Below are 19,892 nucleotides of genomic sequence, written 5' to 3'. Positions count from 1 at the left end.
ATCAAATTAAGTTGCATTATGCTCAGTAATGTTTTAATCATTATAGGATTAGGGAAATCTAGCATGGAATTCACTTGTGCACTAAGTTCAATATTTTTAATTTAAAAAAAGAAGAAAGAAATATAAAATGATAATTGACATTATATTCCAAATTGGCTATTGGATTTAATTGCACTATTTTTTTATTGTTATCAATTAATTGTCCCCTGTGGACGATCGAAATCATTTTGCACAACTAATCCTTAAAACCGATGAGCCAAATTAACAGATTGAATCGAATCAAGATGCATTATACTCAGTAATATTTTAATCATTTTAGGATTAGGTGAAATATAGCATGAAATTCACTTGTACATTAAGTTCAATAATTGTTGCTAATTTAAATAAAAAGAAAAACGAAATGTAAAACAATAATTAAAATTATATTCCATATTGGCTATTGGAATTAATTGCACCAATTTTTGGTATTAATCAATTGATTGTCCTCTGCGAACGATCAAACTCATTTTACACAATTAATGCTTAAGACAATAGCATTAGTGAATTCTCTAGTTTTTTAATTATAACGATGAATTCCTTTTGGTAAAAATACTATGGAAACTTGCTTTTCTATAAGGGCTTATTTAAGCTGAATATACTATGAATCGTTGTCAAATCCATGGGATAATTGTCAAATCTCCACGAAAATTTGAAAGGCTGTGCTGGTCTATAACACAATATAAGAAATTATGCGAAATAATACTCACTGAGGAATACATATATGTGCTATTAAAAGCAGGCAGTGGTACATTGAATGACTCTATAATGTTTTAGCACCAGATAACGCCAATTTAAGCGATATACAAACGTCATTTCTTTGCGGACAAGGTGCATCATATACATTGTACATTACATGAGTAATAGCCGAAGTTTGGAGAATTTAAGGAATTGTTTTTTTGAGGGGTTGCGTCACGGCTCCTTGGTATCCTGGATATCTCTTCTAGGGAGCTAATTATTTTGGTGGAAGGTTTTATGGAGAATGTTTTAGAGGCACGAAAGTTATGATTTCAAGGTGTTGAGTGTTACTGTTTGATTTGTTCAATTTATATATATATATATATATATATATATATATATATATATATATATATATATATATATATATATATATATATATATATATATATATATATATATATATATATATATATATATATATATATATATATGTATATATATATATATATTAAAATATCTTTTTCCACGAAATAACTTTTTCAAAAAAATAAAGAACTCTATTACACCAAAAATTTACAAAAATAGAATCAAATAGTCTACCAAGCATACTACTACCACAAATCAGTATCAATAAATAAATGAAACCATAAACGAACAGAAATTAAAATAAATTACAGAGTCAAGCTCAAAACAAGTGGAAATTAGTATGAGTAGGGTTCAATACCCCTATGCTTTCTAAGAGCCAGAATATAATTTGTACTTTACTGAAGAAAATTCAAATGAATGCGCATGACAGTTTAATATACATATGCTGATATTTATTCCTTAAAATCTTAATTAATTTTATATTTCTTAAAGTTATAAAAGTGAAAACATTTAAAAGAATTTTTTCTATAAAGTACAAATTATATTCTGGCTTTTAGAAAGCTTGGGGCTTAGGTAAATTACCAAAAAATTTAAAAGGATTTAGATAAATTACATAAATTACAACACTTGACCTGAGGGGTTTGGGGGATTGGTCATTTTCAAAGACATAATTTACAGAAATTTAAACTACGTTCAACAAAATGGCTATCTCAAAATTTTGTTTGGATGTGTTTGGGGAAATGGTGGGCGTGAGAGGGGATTAGTTGCTCTCCAATCCCTGTCGACTATTGAAAAGGGTACTAGCCCTTTCAATTTCCATTCCAATGAGCCCTTTTTGAAGTTTCTACGACAACATCTTCAATAAAATCCTTATATGCCCCCAGGGCATAACTTACAACCCTTGCCCTGCGGGCTCTGTGGGGTTTACAATCCTCAAGGACCTAATTTCCAGGACTTTCAACTATGTTGAACATAATGAATATCTAAAAATTTTTATTGGATCTGTTTCGGGAAATGGTGGGCGTTAGTTGCCCTCCAATTACTTTCAACTATTAAAAAAGGCACTTGCCCTCTCAATTTCCAATCAAATTAGCTCTTTTTGAAGTTTTTACGAAAACGCTTTCTATAAAACCTTATATGCCTCCATGCCATAACTTACAACCCTTGCCCTGAGGGCTTTGGGGGGAGTGTTGTCGTCAAAAACATAATTTTCGGACCTTTCAACTACGTTGACCAAAATATCTATCACAAAATTTTGATTGAAAGTGTTTGGGGAAATGGTGGGCGTGCGAGGGGGGCTAATGCCCTCCGATCACTTTCGACTATTAAAAAGTCCACTAGACCTTTGAATTTCCAATCGAATGAACCCTTTTTGAAGTTTCTACGACAACACTTTCTATAAAAAACCTTATATCTCGACACGGCATAGCTTACAAGCCTTCCCCTGAGGGCTGTGGGGGAAAAGTCCTCCTCAAAAACAAATTTGCAGATCTTTCAACTACGTTGAACAAAATGGCTATCTCAAAATTTTGATTGGATGTGTTTGGGGAAATGGCGGGCGTTAGAAGGTGGTTAGATGCCTTCCATTCACTTTTGACTATTAAAAAGGGCACTAGCCCTTTGAATTTCAAATCGAATTGGACTTTTTTTTAAGTTTCTACGACAATGCTTTCTATAAAAACCTTATATGCCCCCAAGGCATAACTTGCAACCCTTGCCTTGAGGGTTGTGGGGGTTTGTCATCCTCAAAGACATAATTTCCAGAAATCTCAACTACCCTGAACAAAATGGCTATCTCAAAATTTTGACTGGATGTGTTTGGGGAAACGGGGGGGGGGAGAGGGGGATTAGTTTTACTCTAATCACTTTGGACTATTAAAAAGGGCACTAGCCCGTTCAATTTACAATCAAATGAGCTGTTTTGGAAGTTTCTATGATAACGCTTTCTATAAAAAAAAACTTATATGCCCCAGGGCATAACTTACAATCCTTGCCCTGATGGCTCTGAGGGGGTTATCATCCTCAAAGACCTAATTTCCAAAATTTTCAACTATTTCTAACCAAATCAATATATCAAAATTTTGGTTGCATGTGTTTGGGGAAATGGTGGGCGTAAGAGAGGGGGTTTAGTTGCCCTCCAATCACTTTCAACTATAGAAAAGAGCACTGGCCACTTCAATTTCCATTCCAATGAGCCGTTTTCGAAGATTCTACGAGAACACTATCTATAAAGAACCGTATATACCCCCAGGGCATAACTTACAAACCGTGCCGTGAGGGCTCTGGGGGGAGTGTCAGCCTGAGTAACATAATTTCCGGACCTTTCAACTACGTTGAACAAAATTTGGGTCTCCAAATTTTGATTGAATGTGTTTGGGGAAATGATGAGAGTGAGAGGGGGGTTAGTTTCCTTCTAATCATTTTCGACTATTAAAAAGGGCACTATCCCTTTGAATTTCCAATCGAATGTGCCTTTTTTCAAGTTCCTACAACAACGCTTTCAGTAAAAACCTTATATGCCCCCAGGGCATAACTTACAACCCTTGCCTTGAGGGCTGGGGGGGGGGCAAGTGTCCTCCTCAAGGACATATATTCCAGATATTCCAACTACGTTGAACAAAATGGTTTTCTCAAAATTTTGACTGGAGGTGTTTGGGGAAATGGTGGGCCTGGAAGGGGTGTTAGTTACCTTCCAATCACTTTCGACAATTAAAAAGGGTACTAGCCATTCCACTTTCCAATCGAATGAGCCCTTTTCGAAGTTTACGACAAATCCTTCGATACGAAGTGCCCTGGTCTAAAGGAAACAAAAAATAAATAATACATTGTGCCAACATCGTTCCTTACTTAGGCAGCGCTATTGAAAAATGACTAAATTTCTTCCAGTAGTATTTAAATTAATTGGAACTGAATTTTAGCTGGAATTTCCCAAATGTCTCCTAGCTCAATTTCACGGACGACAACTCCTTTGATACGAACTGCCAGGGCTAAAGGAAACAAAATAAATAATAAATTTTGCCAGCATCGTTCCTTACTTAGGCAGCGCTATTGAAAAATGACTAAATTTCTTCCAGTAGTATTTAAATTAATTGGAACTGAATTTTAGCTGGAATTTCCCAAATGTCTCCTAGCTCAATTTCACGGACGACAACTCCTTTGATACGAACTGCCAGGGCTAAAGGAAACAAAATAAATAATAAATTGTGCCAGCGTCGTTCCTTACTTAGGCAGCGCTATTGAAAAATGACTAAATTTCTTCCAATAGTATTTAAATTAATTGTAATTGAATATTAGCTGGAACTTCCCAACTGTCCCCTAGCTCAATTTAACAACAGCCAAATCGAATATTTTTCAAAATATTATTATAAAGAAATATTTCATAGTGAATAACCATGACAAAATTCCCCAATAGCTAATCCCGTATATTCTGCCCCTATTAAATTTAAATCATCTCGGGTATTTCTGTATTATTTTACCAATATTTCAAGTCTAGTGATAGTGTTTGGGATAATTTCGTCATATACTTTCACGCTATCTATTTTGAACAGTAGTAAAATTTAACATGGTATTAAACAGGGCGATATTAAAGCCGTCTAGGGCCAGACGAAAAGCGGGTTACCCCAGAATGGGATGGGAGGACGTCACAAAGAAAGATTTAAGGGAAATGGGAACTTCGAGGTTTAAAAAGGATGGATTTGAATAGATTGGGATGGATGAAGAGCGTGCGTAGCTGTGTTGGCCCCAGGTGGCTTGGTACTGAAGTGAGTTGCTAGTAGCAGTAGTAGTTATTCCAAACACTATAGAAGGATGGTAGCTAAAAAGGATGGTAGCTCAGTTGTTCTTCAAGTCATCCTTTTGAATGAGGCATCGTTCTTGTGCTCATAAGATTAAATATTTATCCAATTGCCCAGAATTTCCAAAGTAGATGGATTGACGGTAGATGGAGCAGATTTCCAAAATGACGGATAGACGTTTGAACTAATCATAAGCCCAAGTGGCTTGTGGATATTAGTTTAGAATTCAGTGCAGCTTATGAACTAGGCATAAATAAATTAACTAAAATTTACAACTAATTACCTACACAGATACTTTATTAATGCTCATTTGTCTCGAAAAAGCTGGTCATATAAAGTTTTGTGTACACTAATGCTGCTTTAATTCACCAATTTGAGATACTAATAATTACTTAATTGGCAATACACTTTCTAATATCCATAAATTAAGCTTATATCGGCTATCTTAATAGTTTCAAATTTGCGTTGGGTTATAGTTGCGGTAATAAGTATGCATTGTTTCGCCCTGGTGGAAGGGGAATTTTTAATTAAATATAAACAGGCTTTCATATTAGTTTGAAATATTTCCAATCTTATAGTCCCAGGTATAGCAGAACTCTCCTCTCTCTTGCGAAGGAGATTTTTTAGTTTTCTGTTTTGAAAATACTTTAAACCGATTTTGAAGGTGTCTTTACGCTTTGGGAGGGCGTGATATTTCAAAGGCTAGGGCCACCACCAAAAAACTTTTCTCACTATGGAACTTGTTTTTGTACGACAGTAGTTTGTGCAGATTGAAACTGTTCTGAGGATGCAATACTTTCAGCTGGCTGGTCAGGCAGTCAAATCATACTTTCCCACTAGCATTGTCTTAACTGGTGTTGCGACTATTTCATAAAGCCAAATGTAGCCTAATGCTTTTTCTTGCCAGGTCATATAAAGAAGTTTTGGGCAGTCGTCTGTTCACCTCAGCTGGGATTCAGTATTCTCACGTATTCAACATCAGTATATGTGGGATCACTCCTGTCACATGCAGAAATAATGCAACCCTTAGTCCAATTCCAGGAGGATCCAAGTCAGTAACATCATTGATATGCCGATCAACCCTAATACCCAATTCATCAGGAGACCCATCATCCACCCAAGTTGTCAATCTTGCCGATAAGCTCCTGGGTTTTAGTCGGAAGCCTCAACTGAATGGGATTCAAGTCCTTGAAGAATTTATTAAAAATGATGAACAGAAGTCTGACCTTTACGCGTTCTATACAAGTTCAACGTAAGTAAATCTTTGTGTATATGTTTTGTAGTCAAAGTGATTTCTTGATTGGTATATCATCTTAATCCAATAATCACTCTGGTGGTGGTTCAACAGAATTACAAATGAGGAGCTGCAACCACATAGACATTTCTTTTGTCCAAAGTCCATGATGGTCATTGTAATATATATCCTTAAACATGAAAACGCTAATTCAATACCATCTCAACACAAAAAAAACTAGGTGAAATAGGTGCGCTTACTTGTAATTTACATATGTGGATTACGGAGATACAGGGATTACATACGTGGTATTTAGTTTCTCATTTTATGAAGGCGAATTTAAAAGTAAACAGCTTTTCTATTAGTCTGTTTCCTATTTGGGATTTTTGAGCAAAGGCTGTGTAATATTTACGCTGAATAGTGATTTAATTGAAGAAGGAATTTCTCAAGAAGAAACACAAGAAAAGGAAAGTAAATTTCAGAACTCTTAATTCCAGCAGGAGCAATGTCTCCAAACCTGCGTATTGGCAAGTTGGTATTGTTCAGAAGTAATATTGTTGGTACTTTTTTGCTGACCTATCGTAAAGTAGTTCGGATATATAAGATCTTTATCATGAGTAAGATCTTTATTTTCTGTCTTTAAATCTATTTTTTATGTTAATCTGGTTTTGTTTTAACCCCGAGAGGGGAATTTGGCCCAGCTGGGTTTCTAATATCTGTTTTTAAAATAAATCTTTTAAAATATATTTATTGGAATATCTCTTAATAATACATTTATTTATCACATTAGTCTTTGAATGGTAATGTGAGGAAGCTTTAATTGTTTGCTGAGAATTTATTAAGCAAGAACATTAGCACCTTTTGTCCTAGGAATTTGAAGCTCTCGGGACGTTTTCTTTTAATGGGAAATATATTGAAAGCTTCTATTGTTCTATTAATTTAATTTTTATTTTATATTTTGATTTAATATTTATTGGATAATTTATTTGATATTAGAGAAATTTCTGAGCCAGCATGACTAACAAGTAAATAAATAAAAGAAAAAGAAGAAAAAACGTGACATAGAGCGTTTTCATTCGGGCAAAAGAGTTTAGGTTTTCATTTTTGAAAGATTCTACTCGTTAGCTTCTGGCATGTGCACTTACATGAGGGAGGGAAAGGGACCGAGGCCCTTTCTAAAATTTTAATTTGTGGAAATTTTCCCGATAATTTTCGTTATCCCACTAAGACCAATCCTGAACCGGCTAGGGATTTAAAAAAGTGTTCAGTAAACAATTAACCGCAAACGCCATGAAAGGAGCCAAAACTCTTATCGGTTTCGACCACAACTTTAGCAACAACAAAATCTGTCACTCATGCTGATGGGAGCCCGATGTTTCGGCCGAGTCCCGTTACTTGGTACGCGGCAGGTTTGCACATATGGATTTTTGCTGTCGCTTGTCACCAAACTGCAGATGATGCGAACTCCTTTTATATGCGATACCTTAGTTTTTATCGCCCAATAGAGATGTAACTGAATTGTTTTGCGTTGGAAAACCGAAGAGGCACTGCAAATTTTCATTATTTATTAATCATACAACTGACATATGGATTTAACAACCCGCACGGGTTATGAATCAGTCATTGTAATACTAATTCTCGTTATAAAGGGTCGTCGATATTTGGAATTTCAGGTGAAACTAGAAAATCAATTTCGACTGGGTTATTGATTCAATCACCAAAACTCATGATCCATAGCAAATGCATATGTGGTAGTCTATGTTTTTAAATTTCAATTAAGTGCACATATGCAGCCACCTTTCCAAACACCTGTCTTTTATCCATATTATAGATTATTTCGTTAAATTGTTGTTTCGCAACTCGAGCAACGAGATCGACACGCTCTTGAGTGGACTGCTCTATGATAAAGTTCTTCTCATCAGACATAGTACGCGCTGATTTTTAAATTTCTGACCGATCAGGAATTCAAGTCATAGTTCTGAACAAATCAGGGGGTCCAAGGTGATGAACAATAGCAATGGTATCTTCGAAATATTAAGCATAGTAGCGTGTTGACCCGGTGAATGATGACGATAGTATTAATTTTTTTGCCAGCAACTAAATTCTTTTTCGCAGCTAAGTCGTTGATAAGTCTTGTAACAGCTACGTAGTTTTAGGTCATAATAGTTTTCAGGTTCAACTGTGTCCATTTCATACGATCACGTTCAACACGAATGCATTTATCGACAAGGTATAGTTGGAAAAGTTGTCCAACAAAACGAAAATATAAAAAACCATCTGATGCAGGTCGGGTGTTATAGCTTGCAGAGGCTTCTGGCGTGGTCATGTCAAAAAACCATACAATAATGCGCTAATTCAAGTTGTGTTAGATGTGGACGACTTGCATAAAGTGTTTGAAGTGGCATGTGCATGGTCCATCCTGAAAATCCAGCTGGATAAAAAAGGGGAAGGTAAAGGTGTCCACATGATGGTCGGTATTGCTTAAACGAATGACATTATGCCACGTTGTTCGTTCCACGTTCTTAAAGCCTGTCCTGCCCTGTATCTAAGGAACTAATGTTGCGCTTCCACTTTTTGCAATGAATTTGGAGTTTTCAATAATATCGTTTAATGTTAATGGTAAAAAGGATAAGGACTCGTTATTGATGAGCTCTACAATGATTTTGATTTGGTCTGTTTACAGGAGCATCTTCTTACAGACTTTAGCATTAACGTTTTGCGTCGGAGCCTTCATCATGATGTGTTTTTTACTACTGCCAGAACCACAAGAGGCCGCCCATCCGGCGGGCTAGCTTGTGTTTTTAAGCGCAATCCCAATTTGGTTTCGCCGGTGATTTTTTACTCGGATGAGCCTTTTTTGGCTGTTCGTATGGGCACTATAGTTTTCATTAATTCTTATCTGCCTTATGATGACCGTTCTTCCAGATCGATGGCTAGATATGCTAAAGCTTGTAACATGTTGAAGTTTTTAGTGGAAAAAATTCTTTCTATTTCTCTAGATTATATGATCATTGGTGACTTCAATACGGATATAAATAACTGATCAGTGAGAAGTGATTTGTTGTTAGATTTCCTTCCATCTTATCATACTATACCCAAAACTCATCCGTATTCTTATATTCACCATTCAGGCTGTAAGAGCAATATTGATCACATTATTTGCTCACATAGTATTACACGCTGTTTGTACACGCTGAAGAACAAGACTTAGAACATCTCCCTGTCTCACTTACTCTTACGCTGAGTTTAAACCCTGCAAGTATTTGTAAAGTACCCTGGTCTTCAAAATGGTTTGAAAAAAGTAATTGAAAGAAAGCTGATGTTCCTCTCTATGCGTTTACACTAACAAGCCTGCTGTCTGATATACGAGTTCCCTATCATCTGCTTCAGAGCTCTATACAAGTGAACTGCAAAAAGGACCTGGATTGCTATTATAATCAAATAATTAAATGTCGAAAAGATGCCGAGGCAGTTGCAGTACCACTAAAACGTGTTAGATGTGGTACGCAAAAACCTATTTGGTCTTTAGATCCTAATTTAAAAACTTTGAAAATAAAGCTAAGTTTTGGTTAAAAGTCTGGAATGAATGTGATACACCGCCTTGTGGAATTGTATCTGACCTTAAGCGTAAGACGCGCAGTGAATATAAAAAATATCTTAAGTCAATGTGTTATTGTGGTATGGATTTTCTAGTGTCAAAGAGAGAATGGCGAAAAGTTATTAATTCTGAGTCGATAAGAAGTGATGTGCCAAGTAGTGATTGTGTTTCTGCATCTGCTTGGTATGGCCATTACTAGTCTATTTTTTCTAATGTTAATTACCGTGTGCATTCTTTGTGTACTCATTCTCTTTCTGCAATTTTTAGTACCCCTCTATCTCAGCGTCTTTGTTTTCCCATTTCTCTTTCATCCGTAGGTTGAAGCAGTTAAAAAAATTAAATCAGATAATGTTGATAATGATGGTATATCTAGATTTCACCTTTTATTAGATTGCTCCCCCCTTATTGACCATATACACCTACTTCTCCAGATGTGTATTTGTACTTCTAGTGTACCGGAGAGTTTTTTGTGTGGTTCTGTCTCTTCAATTTTAAAAAAGGAAAATTCTCCTTTAATTTGCTCTTCTTACCGACCTACTACAGTCTCTTGCACTTTTAGTAAAGTTCTTGACCATGTATTACTACCTTTTGTGACTAATAATATGCTTGAGAGAGATAACCTGTTTGGATTTAAGCCCGGATTAGGTTGTCAACACGCACATCGTGTATTATCTTCTTTGCTCCTTGAAAATTCTTCTAAGGGAAGGAGTATATATCTTTGTATTTTAGATCGATCAAAAGCTTTTGATAGTGTGTGTCATAGTCTGCTTTTTTCTGCTCTTCGTGGTTGCGGTGTCAATCTATCGGTTATTTTACTTCTTCGGTACTGGTACTCTGATTCTTTTCTTCGGCTGAAATCTGTGCCAGCTTCTATTATCAAATTGAAAAGAGGTTTAAGGCAAGGGGGAGTTTTATCTCTGACCCTATTTAATTTATGTATTTCAGGAGTTCTGGCAAAGATATCGGCTACCTATCTCTCTGGTTTTTCTGATGTTTCATACCTGGCTTACGTTGATGATCTGCTTCTTATAAGCCGTACTAAAACTGGTTTATCTAATATGGTTTCTTGTGTTGCCACTTCTTTTTCAGACATAGGCCTTTCTCTTAATGTAGATAAATGTAAATTTCTTTCTTTTAATAACACTTCTAGTACTTCCCTTCGCTGTAGTGGCTTTACCATCACTCTCGTAGATTCTCTTCGATGGCTCGGTATTTCTATTACTAATAGTCTTCCGAGCTTGCGCCAGCACACAGTCTCAGATATTAATATTAAAATTAAATTAGGATATGCTAAGACTGCTGCCAATAGAGTTCAATATAATAAACTTGCGTTGGCCAAACTCTACTCAACTTTTTGTGACCATTCAATTGTTTTTGCTTCAGGAATTTTCCTCCTTCATAAGATAAATGAGTTAAAAAGAATCTGGATTAATTTTTTTAGATTTTGTAAATTTTGGTTGTTTCTTCCACCTCGGACCAAAAACCGGGTAATTATTAATAAATTTCTTGTTCCTAATATTACTGAAAAACTGGAAGCCCTACACAAGAAAATTTAAATACTGCTTGTATCCGTATTTCTCCGCACCATCACCTTATCAGGTTTTTTCAGTCGTAAGTTTTTTTTATTTGTTTAGTTGTTTTTCTCTGTTTGGTCATCTACATTTTTTAGTATTGTAAAGAGTGAGTAAAAATCAAATAATGATAATAATAATGACAGCTTGTGTCTATATTTCTGCTTATTAGATTCTGCAATTTGTGAGTTTTTTCTCTCTTCTTCTTTTCCCCCTCCTTTCATGTTATTTCTTTTTTGTTTTAGTTTCTTTCAAATTTTTATATGTTAATCTGTAACTGATAATCTTTGATTTCTGTATTGATTTGTATTGCATTTTATGTGTTTGTCCTCGTGATACTCAACGTATTGTACCTCTGTACAGTGTGGGTTAGAAATAAATAATAATAATAATAATAACCATTTCCTTTGACAGAAAACTATAGTCAGTATTAAGAGTAAGAACAGAATATACGTAACTACATGCATGATGGTTGAACCGTCTATATTTATACCACATGGCACAATAAAAATGAGCAGCACGTGTAGATGTGACATTTTAGTTTTGCTGTAGCTGTTAATATTCTAATACTTGCAATTCATTCCCGAGCGCATGCCAACCAAATAGTATAGGGCCTAGTATTGAACTTCTATGTTGGGCTTGGACTGCTGTGAATGTCCATGCTGGTATAGCCAAAGCTGCGTTAGATTTTTTAAAATTAAAAGGATTTTTGAGCCTAAGAAAATGCTATGGGCTTTCGAAGATGCTTCTAGCCGTCCTACAGAAAGGCTGAAAGCTATGAAGAGCCACCGTCAAATCCTGAATTTACGTGAAAGTTGTGTCGAGAAAATATTACGCTACCTTGGTTAGGTGTTTGCCTATCTTTGATATAGATCACTGTTTTCATAGCGTCATGATATAGTATAATTGAAAAGGCTATTAAAACACGTACAAAAACTACGTATGTCTCTGAATTTATAAATTTAAGAGTCAGTCAAGCTCTTAACCTACAAAAGTAATGCGCATGAAAACCTCCCACTCTCCTGGAAAAATATCTGTTTTTGAGCTGCTGTGTTTTGGATCGATCTAAGCGATTTTATAGTTAAATAAGACAACATTTTTAGCGTGACACGAACATGTCCCAAAGGAAGAGCTACAACAGTGACTCTTCGTTGCAACCCCAAAGAGTCATTAGATGGCACTATTCAGCTACCCAGCCACTGTCCAGATGGCACTTGTGATGGCTGTAATTTCTATTTTCTTTGGACGTCAGCCAGTAACTGTCCACTTTGTTCGTCATCCGATTACATGTAAGTTTTTGTTTGCCCTCAGTTTCAGAATTTAACCTAATTGTTTTGTACAGCGGACAGGCTAGTTTTTATATTCAGGTGTCACTCTGTTTCAACTGTTTCATTTAAACATCTTAATACAACAAAAAACCAGTAACCCCCAGCGAAGAGCAGAGCTTGTGAATTCGGGTATCGATAAAAAAAAACACATAGTCAAACAGTTCGTGGTAACGAACAGTAAGTAAAGAGCGACTCGGTTCAATTGTAACTGAAACTCTGAACATCAGAACTTTGATTTTGATATCAATAGATACATCAAAAGAATCATCTTATTATGCTTATTCCAAATATGTAAATTTCATCAAGTGTAGTTCTATCCATCAAAAAATACGAGCCTGAGAAAATTTGTCTGATTTTTGGAATAGGGGGAAAATTTCCCCTAAAATTCAAGGAATCTTACTGTAAATCACGCCATAAGGTTTAGCGTACCAGAAAACCCTTTTGTAGTAGTTTCAAGCTCCTATTTACAAAAATGTAGAATTCCGCTGTTTTTACCAGAAGGAAGATCACGGATGCGAGTTTATTTGTTGGTTTTTCACAAGGGATGGTTGTGTCGAAGTAATGGTCCTAGAAGATCGGGACTGGATTCATTCAAACGAAAATTAAAAATTCTATTGGCCTTTTTAAGTGACCAAAAAGGTTGGAGAGCAGCTGGCCCCCCATACCTATTTTTTCTCCAAAGTTATCTGATCAAAATTTTGAAATAGCCATTTTGTTCAGTATAGTTGAAAGTTCCAATAACTGTGTCTTTAAGGGTAAAATGACCAGCCATATCCCGTAGGGAGATGACTATGAGCTATGAAATTTGCCAATCATTTACGCACAGTATTTGTTATTCGGAAGTATACAGACATTTTTTGGGGGGGGGATTTTTTGCTTGGAGTGAGTTTCCATAGGGAGAATTTTCCTTGGGTAGGGATTTTTTTTTAGAGTGAAGGGTGACTTTTCCAGGGAAATTTTGTACTGGGAAGATTTAACAGAATTCATATACGAAATTCTTGTAAATTGTCTTACATTATCTTTGCCAACTCAATTTTGCATGTGGAATTATCAAGGAATTATAAGGAAATTATCAGGAATTATCAGGAATTATTGGAATTATCAGGGGGAATTATCCAGGTGCTATTTTCTGCGTGCTTTGATTTCCAGGAAACAATTGCCTTGGAAGGGGTATTTCCAGAGTGATCAAGAAACCGATTAGAAATTAAAGTCTTTTTCAAATGTAAGTATGCTTAGGAGACATTTTCAGGCTGAATTGTCCGCAAGAAATTTTACGGGATGGGGGGAGGGACTTCAGCGGGGACGGAACTTTCTGGAGTGAATATGTATCTTACGTGGAATGAAATTTCCAAGGAGGAGTTTTCCTTGAGGGGGAATATTTCATGGAGAGTTAGCCAGATTTACCGGCTTTATTTGAAAAACAATAATAAATTACTTTTAAAAAACAAGTTTTTTTCAACTGAAAGTGAGGACTAACATTAAAACTCAAAATGAACAGAAATTATTCTGCATATGAAGGGTTGCCCTGGTTTCTGGAAGTGAACTTTCCAGAGGAAATTTCAAACAGGTGGAAACTTTGCCAAAATTAATAGCAAATTCTGTTTTGATTTTTCATGTATGGTGAGCCAAATTCGAACCTGTATTAGTTGTAAAACGTTCACAAATTAAATGAAAAAAAAGTTTTTTTAATTGAAGGTAAGGAGCGACATTAAAACTTAAAACGAACAGAAATTATATGAAAGAGGCTGTCCCCTCCTAATTGCCCCGCTCTTTACGCTAGAGTTTGACTCTTTGTCGCAACTCTACTTTTTACAGTAACCAAATAAAAAAGCCTAATAAATAAAAATAATAATAATCAATAATAATAATTAAAGTAGCCTAATTTTAAAGTAGCCCCTCCTCAGCACCTCGCTCTTCACACCAAAGTTTTTTAGTTCTTTTCAAAAAGCTTCTTATTGTTCTAATTAAATTATTCTTGTGTTTTAGGAGTCGTTCTTAAAGAACTGGAACAAAATTCAATCTTTAGCATACAGAACGAGGTGTTGATGAGGAGGCAGCCTCCCTAGTATGCGTAATAATATCTGTTTGTTTTAGGTTTTAATGTTACTCCTTGCTTTCAGTTGATAAAACTTGGTTTTTATTTAATTTTTGATGGTCTTATAAATAATGCCACGAAATCTGGATCTACATACACGGAAAAATCCTCCTCCCCACAAAAATATCCGTTTGACAATTCAATCCCGGTGAAAATTTATCCCAGAAAATTACCCTTAACATCGTATTTACTATCATGTTATCTACATCACTTTATTGATATTCCTGCAATCCAAAATTAGCAATCGGCATTCTCGGTTTTAGATTTGTAAGCTACTGCCCCAACCTTAGATCCTAGATAAAATTAAACAAAAACCCAGTTTTCTTCAACTGATAGTAAGGAGCAACATTAAAACTTAGAACGAACAGAAGTTATTACGTGTATTAAGGGGATTTCCCCCTCATCAATACCTCGCTCTTTACGCTAAAATTATTCAGCGATTTTAAAACATCTTCCTATTGTTCTAATCCAGCGACTCTTGTGTTTCAGGAGTTGTTCTTAAAGATTTGGGACAATATTCAAACTTCAGCGTAAAGAGCGAGATGTTGAGGAGGTTTGCTATCCCCTTCATACATGTAATAATAGTAGAGGTCTAAGTACCATTTTGCGTACCGCCATAGGTATCTCCATGCTATTTGTGTACCGCCATAGGACCATGTTATTTGCTTGCCTGTATAGGACCATGCTATTTGCTTGCAGGTATAGGAATTCCCATGCTATTCTAAGGGATTATGTTCCCTCCCATGCTATTATAAGGGCTTATGTTCCCTCCCATGCTATTCTAAGGGTTTATGTTCCCTCCCATGTGCCAAGGTAAACCATAACAAAACACTACTGAAATATTCAAACTCTTGCATTTCAACGATAGAAATCAACAAATGAACTTTGAAAAATCAAGAGAATGTAACTGTGACAAGGTAAACCATGACAAAACACTACTGAAATATTCCAACTCTTGTATTTCAAGGAAAGAAATCCAAAATGCACTTTGAAAAATCAAAAGAAAGTAACTCTGACAAGGTAAACCACGACAAAACACTACTGAAATATTCTAACTCTCGCATTTAAAGGAAAGAAATTCAAAATGAACTTTGAAAGATCAATAGAATGTAATTGTGAAAAGTTAATCCACGATAAAACACTACTGAAATATTCCAACTCTTGCATTTCACGAAAGAAATTCAAAATGAACTTTGAGAAATCAAGAGTATGTAACAGTGATATGGTAAACCATGCCAAGACACTACTGAAATATTCCAACTCTCGTATTTCACGAGAGAAATTCAAAAATCAACTTTGAAAAATCAAGAGAATGTAACTCTGACAATGTAAAGCACAACAAAACACTACTGAAATATTCCAACTCTTGCATTTCAATGAAAGAAATTCAAAATGAACTTTGAAAAATCAAGAGAATGTAACTGTGAAAAGGCAAACCACTACAAAACATATTCCAACTCTTGCATTTCAAGGAAAGAAATCCAAAATGAACTTTGAAAAATCAAGAGAATGTAACTGTGACATAGTAAACCACGAAAAAATACTACTGAAATATTCCAACTCTTGCATTTCATGAAAGAAATTCAAAATGAACTTTGAAAAAATTAAGAGAATGTAACTTTGACAAGGTAAAGCACAACTAAAACTACTGAAATATTCCAACTCTTGCATTTCAAGGAAAGAAATCCAAAAATGAACTTTTAAAAATCAAGAGAATGTATCTGTGACAAGGTAAACCACGACAAAACACTACTGAAATATTCCAACTCTTGCATTTCAACGAAAGAAATTCAAAATGAACTTTGAAAAATCAAGAGAATGTAACTGTGACAAGGTAAACAACTACAAAACACTACTGAAATATACCAACTCTTGCATTTCAACGAAAGAAATCCAAAATGAAATTTGAAATATCAAGAGAATGTAACTGTGAGAAGGCAAACCACGATAAAACACTACTGAAATATTCCAACTCTTGCATTTCAACGACAGAAATCAAAAAGGAACTTTGAAACATAAAGAGAATGTAACTGTGATAAGGTAAAGCACAACAAGACACTACTAAAATATTCCAACTCTTACATTTCATTAAACAAATTTAAAAAGACACTTGAAAAATCAGGAGAATGTAACTCTGACAAGGTAAACCATAACAACACACTACTGAAATATTCCAACTCTTGCATTTCAAGGAAAGAAATCCAAAATGAACTTTGAAAAATCAAGAGAATGTAACTGTGATATAGTAAACCACGACAAAATAATACTGAAAGGTCCAATACCTCAGTTAAACTACGAGATTACATTTTGATATTGTTTGACAATTTACTAAATTTTAAGGTTTTCTTTAGTTTGAAAATGTTTTTGTCAGTCACCATCTTTAGTCATTCACAAACAATACTGAAGAAAACCAGTTTCCACTGTTTATCGACATTAAATTGTTAAGAAGGCTATTATTTCATTGAAATACGCATTTACATTTTTAATTTTCATGTTTTTGATTTTATATTGATGAAGAATTTAAACACAACTTCAACTAGTGTTTTTTTTGTTCGGCATAGATGAAATGTCCAATACCTCAGTTAAACTAAGAGATTATATTTTGATATTGTTTGACAATTTACTAAATTTTAAGGTTTGTCTTTAGTTTCAAAATGTTTTTTGTCAGTCACCATCATTAATCATTCACAAACAATACTGAAGAAAGCCAATTTCCACTGTTTATCGACACTAAATTATTAAGAATGCTATTATTTCTTTGAAATACGCATTTACATTTTTAATTTTCATGTTTTTGATTTTATATTGATGAAGAATTTAAGCACAACTTCAACTAGTTTTTTTTTGTTCGGCATAGATGAAAGGTCCAATACCTCAGTTAAACTAAGAGAATACATTTTGTTATTGTTTGACAATTTACTAAATTTTAAGGTTTTCTTTAGTTTCAGATGTTTTTGTTAGTCACCATCTTTAATCATTCACAAACAATACTGAAGAAAACCAATTTCCACTGTTTATCGACATTAAATTATTAAGAAGACTATTATTTCTTTGAAATACGCATTTACATTTTTAATTTTCAACTGCATTAAAAAAAATATTTCTAAAGCCAATTAAGATGAAGAATTGTCTTCAAAGTCAAGGCTATAAGAAAAAAAAGTTCTGGATATTTTTGTCAGTTTGTAGTTTACGCACTAATCAGTAACGATTCTATTTGAACTTTCTCCAAGTTTTTCAAATTGATCTCTAAAGGGTTCATGATATAAAAAAAATAGTTTGGGGCAAGAAAAAAAAACTAAAATAATGTCGTGAAGTCATTTTCAACACTCAGAGCAGGGGGACGTTGGGATTGAATCATAGAGAAACATCGAATTTACGAAAAAAAAAATGTGACTCAAAGAGGTTTCGTTCTTTTCACTGGCAGGCCTGAGCGTGCACATATTTCCTTTTGGTGAATTGACTTTCCCTTTAAGCACTCTCTGAAAGTTCCAACTTAATACACAAATCCCTTTTAAAGATATGTCACTTTGAAAATCTGCATGCACATAGTGTATTTTGATTTAGTTCAAGTTCCTATTCAAATAGCTCATTCTATCAAATTTTCAACTTGATATGCGTAGCCTACTGCCAGGAACCAGTGGGAGAATCCTCGCTCGTAATTGCTAATCACCTTAACCCTTTTATCCAGGCCTGAGCGTGCACATATTTCCTTTTGGTGAATTGAATTTCCCTTTAAGCACTCTCTGAAAGTTCCAACTTAATACACAAATCCCTTTTTTGAGATATGCCATTTTGAAAATCTGCGTGCACATAGTGTATTTGATTTAGTTTAAGTTCCACCTCAAATACCTCATTCTGTCAAATTTTCAACTTGATATGCGTAGCCTACTGCCAGGAACCAGTGGGGGAATCCTCGCTCGTAATTGCTAATCACCTTAACCCTTTTATCCAGGCCTGAGCGTGCACATATTTCCTTTTGGTGAATTGATTTTCCCTTTAAGCACTCTCTGAGAGTTCCAACTTAATGCACAAATCCTTTTTTTGAGATATACCATTTTGAAAATCTGCGTGCACATAGTGTATTTTGATTTAGTTCAAGTTCCACCTCAAATACCTCAGTCTGTCAAATTTTCAACTTGATATGCGTAGCCTAGTGCCAGGAACCAATGGGGGAATCCTCGCTCGTAATTGCTAATCATTTTAACCCTTTTTCTCCATCGTCATGTACATGCTCCAAAAATATTTTATTCAGAGATATCATGTTAAAAAATTATCCAATCACTAATTATCCCTTTTTTGCAAATGTCAATCAAACGCCAAGGAACGTAATCTCCCCGAACACGTCAAACTGTTTCCAAGGCAGATTAGCTTTCGCTAGCAAGTCAGCCCACAGTACAGCACTATAAGTACTCTAAGAAATCCTTCTCACATCATCCCATCCCCCCAAAAATATTTTATTCAGAGATTTTATGTTAAAAAATTATCCAATCACTAATTACCCCTTTTTTGCAAATGTCAATCATACACCAAGGAACGTAATCTCCCCGAACACGTCAAACTGTTTCCAAGGCAGATTAGCTTTCGCTAGCAAGTCGGCCCACAGTACAGCAATATAAGTACTCTAAGAAGTCCTTCTCCAATCATCCCATCCCTCCAAAAATATTTTATTCAGAGATTTCTTGTTAAGAAATTAGTGACGAGCTAACTTTTAAAATGCACGTGTCTAGATGCATGGGTTTTCTTGTCCCATTTCATGTACCATTCATACTGCTATCTTTTTTCCAATTTTTAGGAACTGGAGTGGAATCCCTGCTCGTTTGGAATGGTACCAATAGGGAATATACATATAAAAAATAATTCCATAACGTATTTAATCACGTGCGGAAGTCCCATACAATAACAATGGAAGGGACATGGCGCTATAGAATAGCATGGAAGGGAACATAAACCTTTATAATAGCATGGGAGGGAATATAAACCCTTAGAATAGCATGGGAGGGAACATACACCCTTAGAATAGCATGGGAAGGAACATAAGCCCTTATAATAGTATGGGAGGGAACATAATCCCTTAGAATAGCATGGGAATTCCTATACCTGCAAGCAAATAGCATGGTCCTATACAGGCAAGCAAATGACATGGTCCTATGGCAGTACGCAAATAGCATGGAGATTCCTATGGCAGTACG

At 35.0% G+C, this 19,892-nt stretch overlaps 1 protein-coding gene across 1 annotated transcript in view; it reads left to right on the top strand.

The window, feature by feature from the left end:
• The window catches only part of LOC148942880 (endosome/lysosome-associated apoptosis and autophagy regulator family member 2-like), a 117,190-nt gene that overhangs the window by 82,731 nt on the left and 14,567 nt on the right, over positions 1-19,892 (top strand). Inside the window, exons 8-9 of the mRNA XM_089102385.1 lie at positions 5,785-6,129; positions 12,384-12,569. Coding sequence (XP_088958511.1) covers positions 5,785-6,129; positions 12,384-12,569 — 531 coding nt within the window. The remainder of the gene's footprint in view (positions 1-5,784; positions 6,130-12,383; positions 12,570-19,892) is intronic.

Source organism: Artemia sp. Qi Xiang Cuo, chromosome 16 (genome assembly GCF_049724085.1).
Source record: "Artemia sp. Qi Xiang Cuo chromosome 16, ASM4972408v1, whole genome shotgun sequence".
NCBI classification, from domain to species: domain Eukaryota; kingdom Metazoa; phylum Arthropoda; class Branchiopoda; order Anostraca; family Artemiidae; genus Artemia; species Artemia sp. Qi Xiang Cuo.
Note: the sequence above shows the minus strand (reverse complement) of the source record. Positions and strands in the feature narration are given on the sequence as shown.